Raw genomic sequence first — 10,630 nt, 5'->3', positions numbered from 1 at the left:
CAGTGCTTTTAGTTTTAATCTATAAACCGACAGATTTACTTAATGTATTGATTTTGCTTTATGCGACGTGTTTTTCTTTCAGTTTTCTTTCAGTTGTATCCTTAATTAATTGGGTGCATTATCATTTAGTTTAGCGCAAGACTTGATTTCAAGGTGATAAATTATTTTTTTAGTTTCTGTTTATTTATCATTTCAGAATCTACAAGCTTCACCACTGCCCTGTCTTCGAGTAAGTAAACGATACTAGCAGTTGTTTTTACAAATACAAACACTACATAAGAAAACATAATTATAACGACGGCGAAGTCGGCATTTCTTCATTTGATATTTTTGTTTATGTTGCTTTAACCCAGTTTTCACACACACACACACACACACACACACACACAAACACACACACACACACACACACTATATATATATATATATATACTAGATGAATACCCGCTTCGCCGGGTAGCCGGCTTCGCCGGGAAGAAGTACTTAGAGCCGTACGCCGGGTCCGAACAATGGACCCGCCAAGCTTAGGTTCCTCCCAGATTCGTGGAATGGGAACAGCACGAAAATGATTCAGTGGCCATAATGCCATTCCTGACCATATCGATTCCCATCCTTGTCGACGAATGTAACCGTGTTAATCACCTTTGGAGGTGAACTCCACTCAAACAGGATTGAGCAATTTAGAGCTGATCTCTAAGCTCTTTTGAACTGTTATGGCTTCTCAAAGGAAGGCCAGTTCATACAAATACACAAAAGCCGCCAGACCACATCACAAACAGAACTGAACAATCCACAGGTGTTGCCCACATAGAGAGAGACACACACACACACACACACACACACACACACACACACACACACACACACACACACACACAAACACAGAGAAGCCGTATATATATATAGAGAGATGACAGTGTATTTTTCGCGTGGCTATAAATTGATTCGACCTTTGCACTTTTACAGTGAGGATAATTTACGGGTCCAATTTACGTTCTGGACACTGCGGTGACCTTCTAAAAATAGTATCCAAAAGCATATTGGCAAAAATGGCCGACTTTCTTATCTCGTAACTCCACACTAAATACCCCACTTCCCCTCTGAAGTATTGATGTACAACCCATGGCACTAACATTCATGTAGTCGTTTATAACTGAGGTTGAACAATTCGCTTCATGACGAGACAAGTATAAATGCCATTCACCCAAACTGAAAACTTCGCTGCCGTCTGCTCGCGTTGTACGTGTAACCGAATGCCAAATGTAACCTACCCTGATCACGGGGTCAAATAATACAGAGTGCCCCTTTCTCGCCAAGCTCAAACAATCAAAATAAACTGACACAGGTTAAATTACCAGGTTCTTTATTTCCATATGATGGTGAGGGGAAATGTGTGGGAAAGCGGGGGTTTACCTTCAATACAAAACTTCCAATGTATTACTCTCTAAAACTAGAACAACCCCGAACAACACTCTAAATCCTTTACTCTAAAACTATGCTCTAGATTCCCACTCTAGAACTATGCTTTAAAACAACACTTTAAATCCTCCCTCCAAACTACACTCCAGAACTCTACTCTAAATCCTCACTCTCAACTTTAGTCCAAAAAAATCAAAAGACACAATAAAACTCCAATCTCAAACAAACATTAAACAAAGTCTAAAAAAACAACCTAAAAACAATTCCCCAAAAAAACAATCTAACAAAACCTAACTGAACCCCTCTAACGAAATCTAACTGAACCCCTCTAACGAAACCTAACTGAACCCCTCTAACGAAATCTAACTGCACCCCTCTAACAAAATCTAACTGCACTCCTCTAACGAAACCTAACTGAATCCCTCTAACAAAACCTAACTGAACCCCTCTAACGAAACCCTGTCGCACATTCCGCCATTCTGTAAATCACAGAATGCACGTCATAAGCATACATAAACAACTCAACAATCTCGACCACCACAAACTAAATCCTTTAACAACAACAAAACACATCATTCCTTCCGAATAACATGCCTACAATACAGTTCTCGCAAACACTCAAACGGTTTTCTAAAACATTCAATATACAAAAGTTTTCCCGAACATTCAACTCACAAAACAATCTACTTGAACATTCAAATAAATCCTCCCAAGGCAGGTCACAACCCGCATACTTTAACGCTGTTTTACCCATTATATAAAAAGAATAGCATATGAATAACATACCCCGTATCACCAACTCATGTCCCTAAAAGGAAAATTTCCTGTGAGGACGTTAAGGACCCCCATTTCATTTCAATAACATACCCGTCTCAGAAAAGTCACATTACTGTTCCCTTTCTGCTCGTAGCAAACCTACCACGCGACCGCTCACTGGATACGTCTGTTCTGTTCGAAGCACCAGCGAAAAGTAAATGCCCCAACCCACAACATCCCGCGTGCCTACGTCACAAGGTTAAAACAAATTCAACTCAGAGGGGTATCGGGTACCGAAAAGCGATCATTTTACCTATGCAAATTAAAGGATCGGCTCTTTCGCCAGACCATTTCAATACAGACAAAACACAGTCTCGGAAACCTTAGTGGATCCCCGATAGTACAGGTTTGAATCCTCGATAGCACAGAGGTACCACGAGTTCACGAGTTCAAACGGATGCGCAAAAGTACATGTGTACCGTAACTGTCGTTCAGCCACAAGCTCACATACGATTAGCTGTTCTCTTCTCCTCCCCTTGTTGCATCCTAGTTCTTCAGTTGTTTCTAGTTTTCCGTTGATGTTGTGTTTTGGTCTTCTTCATAAGTAGTCTTGTTCAAAATTTAAAAAAAAAATCAAACTTCTTTTTGTTTTATACGAATGAACTAATAAAAAGCTGTTTAACAGCTGTGTTGTCAAATCGAGTTTTTTTCCAAAGTCAGTGTGGCGCCTGCGCAAAACTAATGCGCATAAGAAACGGCGTCTGCTATCAAAACCTGAGATCAACGCATCGACGCAAAAACTGTCATTTTGTAAGTTTGGAATAACAAATCAAGGTCAGAACAGCTATATAATCGCTATTGTATTTTCAGCGTAGCAATAGGGTCCGATATTTAGACTCAAACAAGTATAATGCGACTCGTCTTCGACTCGTCGGCATTATACTTGTCTCGTCTAAATATCGGACCCTATTGCTACGCTGAAAACACAATAGCTGTTAATATATATACTTTTTTGTTTGTTTGTTACTACCTTACAGGGGCGGATCAGTTGCTTTGTAAGGGGGGGGGGCACTTTGAATCGAAAGTGAATGTGATGGGCGCGAAGCGGCCGAATTTGCTAGGGGGGTCCGGGGGCATGCCCCCCCGGAAAAATTTTTTGCCCAAAGAAGCAAAATGGTGCCATCTGGTGCCATTTGAACTTAGAAATGGTCATAGAATCAGCATAGAAAAATCTTTTTTTTTCTTCTTCTTTTTTTTTTCTTTTTTTTTCGGGGGGGGGGGGGGGGGCACGTGCCCCCTGTGCCCCCCCCCCTCGTCCGCCCCTGGCTTAAGACCACTTCCCCTCCCATGACAATAGATTGTATCAAATCGCCTCTTGAGGCACACATTTATTTATTTTTATTTTTGTGTAAGGCCTAAAAAAAAATAGGTGTGGTTACGGTAACCCGACCTACCCTATTTTTAGGGGCCGACCCTATAACTTTTTATTACATTTGTCAAAAAAAAAAAACCAGTGCAGAAAACGCAATGAAAGCGAAATCGCCCGAGTCGCACACTTATTTCCCTGTCAAGTAGGTTTAATTTGTACACATTGGAAAAAAAAAGTTAAAAAAAAAAGTGATTGCCTACCTTCCTACCCTATTTTTTGGGGCTATGTTACCGTAACCACACCTTTTTTTTTTGGCCTAAGTGTTTTTGTTTTGTTTGTTTCTTGTAGACCTGAATTGTTGCATTACAAACCAGGAACGTCTTTATTGTAAAAGCAATCATGTTTGGAAAGGTGTAGTTATGGTTCTGCGTAGTGGTCAGGGTAAAGGATAATTGTGCGCGATATAAATTGCATAAAATTAAAATAAAAAAATAAAAAAATAAATCCCTGCGCTTAGAACTGTAGAAGAATACGCGCAATATAAGCCTCATATTGATGGTTGATGAGTAATGCATATTATGATACAGTACTGCGTATTGCGATACAGTATTGCGTATTGCGGTAACAAACTAAACAGAAAGAAAAAGAGAAAAGAAAACAAATTATTAGACATGGCAAAGGTATCAAAAATGCATAAACAAAACACAAGAAACAAACACGGGAAAAATAAAACAATCACAAAACAGGCGAAGACAAACAGACAAGAAAGTTACAATGCCAAACACTCGTTGGTTAATCCTTTAACAGTAAGAAAGGATTACGTTCCTTACGTTAAATACAATAAACACTAAGAATACTCGAGAAACTTAGCATAAATACGTTTAAATCCAAAATGGCTACTTTAAAGAAAATACAAAACGGTGACTCTTCAGGCCAGGAATACAATAGCAAACTGTCATACTAAAAAATCTCTAAACGACAACGTTCCTGCATTAATCAAAGTCACAAACAAGATATTTCCTCATCCAATTTCCCCCAATAGCGTTATTAAAAATAAGCTCGTTTACAAACGATCACCACAGACCGCAAGCTCCTTTGCCTAAATTCCTTTAACGTAAGGCAAGGATAAGTCAGAAAAAACGTTTCACTTCGAACTTCGTTAATCACAGAAAACACAAGTTATCATTATAAACATTAGCAACTTTCTAGCGTCTACAAATCATTGCTGTACGTTTCACAAAACTAGAATAGTTGAACACACAATAAAGAAACACTACAACATGTCAGACTTCCAACTCACGTTATACATAAACAACTCACAAAGTCATTACAACATGGCGACCAAAATACAACACAAACAAGTAACAACAAAATTACCTTATGCGCTGTGTGGGTTGACCAGAGTACCAAAACTGTAGCCTCTCAACGAAGGGCACAAAAACAATTCACAACTTTCAATAAAACTGTATCCAAAACACGTTCACGTTGACAATATCCAAACTGTTCACGTTGACTTTAAGACATTACAAGAAGAACTCCATCAGCTCACTTGCTAACTTTGATACGTTACATAAAACATCCAAACTGTTCACGTTGACTTTAAGACATTACAAGAAGAACTCCATCAGCTCACTTGCTAGCTTTGATACGTTACATAAAGCACCTTAGCTGGGCTGTTCATACTGACCTTTCAGTAAAGAAGGCCCATCAGCGTCTCTACTTCCTGAGACAGCTGAGGAAGTTCAAAGTGTCCTCCTCCATCATGTCCCAGTTCTACAGGGCTGCTGTAGAGAGTCTCCTTACCTTTTCTATCACGGTTTGGTACAGCAGCTCCTGCCAGTTTGAGAAAGAAAAACTGGAGAAGGTCGTTAGGGCTGCCAGCAGGATCATTGGCAGAGATCTCCCCTCTATAGACTCCCTTCACATCCTGCGCATGATGAGGAAATGTAGGTCCATCATGCAGGATCCCACACACCCGGCTGGTCATCTCTTCCAGCCTCTGCTCTCGGGGCGCAGGCTCAGAACCCTCAGATGCCGTACGGCAAGACTCAGAAACAGTTTCTACCCCCAGGCTGTCCTGGCTTTTAATAACCGGTAAATGAACTCTACAGATTGTGACACGTTTTAGGATGCTCTAGGAGTATGGTTTTAGTAGCTGACATTACATACTGTGATATATAGAGTGGGTTTTAGTATGGTGACACCACTGTGACGCGATGAAGCCAGACTATGTTTTAGCAGCTGGTTATATTACCGGAATACACATCTAGTATGTTTTAGTAGTTTTAGTCGTTCTTTAACCACTGTGATGTGTTGGAAGAGTTTATTTTTATGTGCTGTTTTAGAGGTACATTTTATCAGTATGGAACATGTTCAGTTCTTACAGTAGTTGATAGTGGGGGGGGGGGGGGGATCCTATCTTATTCTGCGTACTTTTATTGTGGTTCCGATAGCTCTTAGAGTTTCATAGTTCTCACCATGTCTGTATAGTGTAAGTATTAGTTACTGTGATACCAAATTGTCTTACCCATGTATGTATGATGCTCTGCGCCAGTGATGTATGAATGCTATTTATTTTTGTTTTTATCACACAGCAAGCTGCTTTCCTCGTGTACTTTTTATGTTCATTCATGTATTGTGCACTTGGCAATAAATTATCTATCTATCTATCTATCCAAACTCTTCCATAAAAACCCTCAGATCGACTGATGAGAGGAAGTCAAACAGTAATATTTATAGAAAACAAAAACCTAACATGGAATAGTTCATTTTAAAGGTAAAAGGTCACCATATTGACCAACAAACAACATTCCTAAAACAGGGTTGGGTGAGACTACTATTTACAACCAATCAGTAAATGATCACGCACTTCGTGCATGCTCACCACTTGGAACGGTCTATTTTACAAAAAGAAGAACAAGGAACTAGCTGACATTAAAAACTAAAAACACGTGAGTCACACGTATTCTAAAGCTTACGACGCAGTTTTGCAGCGCTCACACCAAAACCAGGACACGGAAAAGAGCACGTGAGTCTCACGCGTACAGATAGTTAAATAACGCTCCACAAAAACAGGTCACAACAAGGTGCCATGATAAAAACACGGTTTACTTGCTTTACACCGTAAAAGGGCTGAAGCAAGAAGTATTCACAACAAAAAATAGGTAAATGCATGCCACATCGGCATGCACATTAGGAAAGGGGGGGAGAAAATTGCTAACGCCCTGACCCAGGGTCGAACTCGCAACCTCTCGCTTCCGAGCGCAAGTGCGTTACCACTCGGCCACCCAGTCCAGATGAAGCAGGACAAAGGAAAAGATGGATGGAACATTTTGAGGAGCTGTTAAATAGGCCAGCTCCACGGGATCCACCAGACATCCCACCAGCCAACGGCGACCTCTTCATCAACTGCAACGCGCCGACAAAAGAGGAGATCAGCCAGGCCATCAAACAGTTGCGAAACGGCAAGGCGGCAGGACCTGACGGTATCCCAGCGGAGGCGCTAAAGGCTGATTTGGCGACCAGCGTGGAGATCTCTATCCCCTTTTCTTTAAGATCTGGGAAGAAGAACAAGTTCCATCAGAATGGAAGGAGGGGTACCTCATCAAACTGCCCAAGAAATGAGACCTGAGCGCCTGTTCAAACTACAGAGGGATAACATTGTTGTCTAATAATAATGATGCAAACTTTTATAGCGCTATTCTAGAAAAATGTCTACTCTTAGCGCTTTACAATACATACATCGACCAAGCATACTATACACGCACAGGCAAAGAAACCGACCAAACATAACCAACAAACTATACATGCACAGGCAAAGAAAACGACCAAACATACAATACACGCACAGGCAAAGATAACGACCAAACATAAACAAACATACTATGACCAATCATAACCAACATACTATACGCGCGCAGGCAAAGAGAACAATCAGCACATGTAATAATTACTGACAACTAATGATGCAGGCATACAATGACAATCTTAAAATCGCAGGCAAAGTGTTCAGTCGGTTGCTACTGAACAGACTGAAAGATGCTGTCGATCCACAGCTGCGGGACCATCAAGCAGGATTCCGAAAAGACAGGTCATGCACGGACCAGATAGCAACGCTGCGCATCATCCTCGAACAGTCACAGGAATGGAACTCGTCTCTTTATGTCAACTTTATTGACTACGAAAAAGCGTTTGACAGCGTTGACCGACAAAGCCTCTGGAAACTGCTGAGACATCATGGAGTGCCGGAAAAGATCACCAACATCATCAGGAACTCATACGAGGGTTTGACCTGCAGAGTAGTCCACGGCTGTCAACTAACAGATGCCTTCCAAGTGGGAACAGGCGTGAGACAAGGATGTATACTATCGCCTTTCCTGTTCCTACTTGTGATTGACTGGGTGATGAAGGCATCCACAGCTCAGAAGCGGAACGGAATCCAGTGGACACTCTGGACACAGTTGGATGACCTGGACTTTGCAGATGACGTGGCCCTTCTTTCCCATACCCAACAACAAATGCAGGAGAAGACCAGCACTGTGGCCAACAACTCCGCTCGATTTGGCCTCAACATCCACAAGGGGAAGAGCAAGGTCCTTAGGACCAACGCAACAGCCAACACGACCCCCATCACGCTGGATGGTGAAGCACTGCAAGAGGTAGACAATTTCACCTATCTTGGAAGCATTGTCGACAAGCAGGGTGGCACGGACGTTGATGTTAGAGTCCGGATTGGCAAAGCAAGAGCAGCTTTCCTTCAACTGAAGAACGTATGGGGATCAGCAGACCTGAGCATCAACACCAAGCTCAGGATTTTCAACACCACGGTGAAGTCAGTCTTGCTGTATGGAGCCGAAACTTGGAGAACTACAGTTGCCATCACAAGAAAAATCCAGACCTTCATTAACAGCTGCCTCAGAAGAATCCTCCAAATTCGCTGGCCTGACACCATCAGCAACAAAGACCTTTGGCAGCGAACAAAACAGTTATCCGTAGAACAGGACATTCTACAAAGACGCTTCCGGTGGATTGGCCACACACTCCGCAAGACGACAAACAGCATCACGCGACAGGCCCTCACATGGAACCCGCTGGGCAAGAGGAGACGAGGCCGGCCGAGAAACACCTGGCGTCGTGACTTGGAGGCAGAGGTGAAACACATCGGCTACACCTGGAGACAACTGGAGAGATTGGCCCAGGATCGGAGTGCCTGGCGAGCTCTTGTTGGCGGCCTATGCCCCGGACGGGGTCAAAGGCATAAATGATGATGATGATGATATATAGAGGTAGCTCTTTGTCATCACTTGGTATGCCTTACAAATCTAGAGGTGGCTCTTAGTGGTCACTTGGTATGCCTTACAAATCTAGAGGTAGCTCTTGGTTGTCACTTGGTATGTCTTACAAATCTAGAGGTAGCTGTTAGTGGTCACTTGGTATGCCTTACAAATCTAGAGGTAGCTGTTAGTTGTCACTTGGTATGCCTTATAAATCTAGAGGTAGCTCTTAGTTGTCACTTGGTATGTCTTACAAATCTAGAGGTAGCTCTTAGTGGTCACATGGTATGCCTTACAAATCTAGAGGTAGCTCTTAGTTGTCACCTGGTATGTCTTCCAAATCTAGAGGTAGCTCTTCGTTGTCACTTGGTATGCCTTACAAATCTAGAGGTAGCTCTTAATGTCACTTGGTATGCTTTACAAATCTAGAGGTAGCTCTTAGTTGTCACCTGGTATGTCTTCCAAATCTAGAGGTAGCTCTTCGTTGTCACTTGGTATGCCTTACAAATCTAGAGGTAGCTCTTAATGTCACTTGGTATGCTTTACAATCTAGAGGTAGCTCTTAGTGGTCACTTTGTATGCCTTACAAATCTAGAGGTAGCTCTTAGTTGTCACTGGGTATGTCTTACAAATCTAGAGGTAGCTCTTAGTGGTCACTTGGTATGCCTTACAAATCTAGAGGTTGCTCTTAAGGTCACTTGGTATGTTTTACAAATCTAGAGGTAGCTCTTAGTGGTCGCTCGGTATGCCTTACAAATCTAGAGGTAGCTCTTAGTTGTTATTTGGTATGCCTTACAAATCTAGAGGTATCTCTCAGTTGTCACTTGGTATGCCTTACAAATCTAGAGGTAGCTCTTAAGGTCACTTGGTATGCCTTCCAAATCTAGAGGTAGCTCTTCGTTGTCACTTGGTATGCCTTACAAATCTAGAGGTAGCTCTTAGTGGTCACTTGGTATGCCTTACAAATATAGAGGTAGCTCTTCGTTGTCACTTGGTATGCCTTACAAATCTAGAGGTAGCTCTTAAAATCACTTGGTATGCTTTACAAATCTAGAGGTAGCTCTTAAGGTCACTTGGTATGCCTTAAAAATCTAGAGGTAGCTCTTAGTTGTCACTTGGTATGCCTTACAAATCTAGAGGTAGCTCTTAGTTGTCACTTGGTATGCCTTACTAATCTAGAGGTAGCTCTTAGTGGTCACTTGGTATGCCTTACAAATCTAGAGGTAGCTCTTAAGGTCACTTGGTATGCCTTCCAAATCTAGAGGTAGCTCTTAGTTGTCACTTGGTATGCCTTACAAATCTAGAGGTAGCTCTTAGTGGTCACTTGGTATGCCTTACAAATATAGAGGTAGCTCTTCGTGGTCACTTGGTATGCCTTACAAATCTAGAGGTAGCTCTTAATGTCACTTGGTATGCTTTACAAATCTAGAGGTAGCTCTTAAGGTCACTTGGTATGCCTTACAAATCTAGAGGTAGCTTTTAAGGTCACTTGGTATGCCTTCCAATCTAGAGGTAGCTCTTAGTTGTCACTTGGTATGCCTTACAAATCTAGAGGTAGCTCTTAGTGGTCACTTGGTATGCCTTACACATCTAGAGGTAGCTCTTCGTTGTCACTTGCTATGCCTTACAAATCTAGAGGTAGCTCTTAGTGGTCACTTGGTATGCCTTACAAATCTAGAGGTAGCTTTTAGTGGTCACTTGGTATGCCTTACTAATCTAGAGGTAGCTCTTAGTTGTCATTTGGTATGCCTTACAAATCTAGAGGTAGCTCTCAGTTGTCACTTGGTATGCCTTACAGTGGTAGCATTTTGTT

The 10,630-nt window shown here is 41.9% G+C and overlaps 1 protein-coding gene across 1 annotated transcript in view; it reads left to right on the top strand.

Moving 5' to 3' along the window:
* The window catches only part of LOC138982550 (mucin-3B-like), a 150,947-nt gene that overhangs the window by 88,956 nt on the left and 51,361 nt on the right, over positions 1–10,630 (top strand). The window contains exon 33 of the mRNA XM_070355864.1: positions 197–229. Within this exon, the coding sequence (XP_070211965.1) occupies positions 197–229 (33 nt within the window). The remainder of the gene's footprint in view (positions 1–196; positions 230–10,630) is intronic.

The sequence above is a fragment of the Littorina saxatilis genome, linkage group LG12 (genome assembly GCF_037325665.1).
Source record: "Littorina saxatilis isolate snail1 linkage group LG12, US_GU_Lsax_2.0, whole genome shotgun sequence".
Lineage (NCBI taxonomy): Eukaryota > Metazoa > Mollusca > Gastropoda > Littorinimorpha > Littorinidae > Littorina > Littorina saxatilis.
The sequence above is the reverse complement of the archived record's forward strand: the minus strand, read 5'-3'. Positions and strand labels throughout refer to the sequence as shown.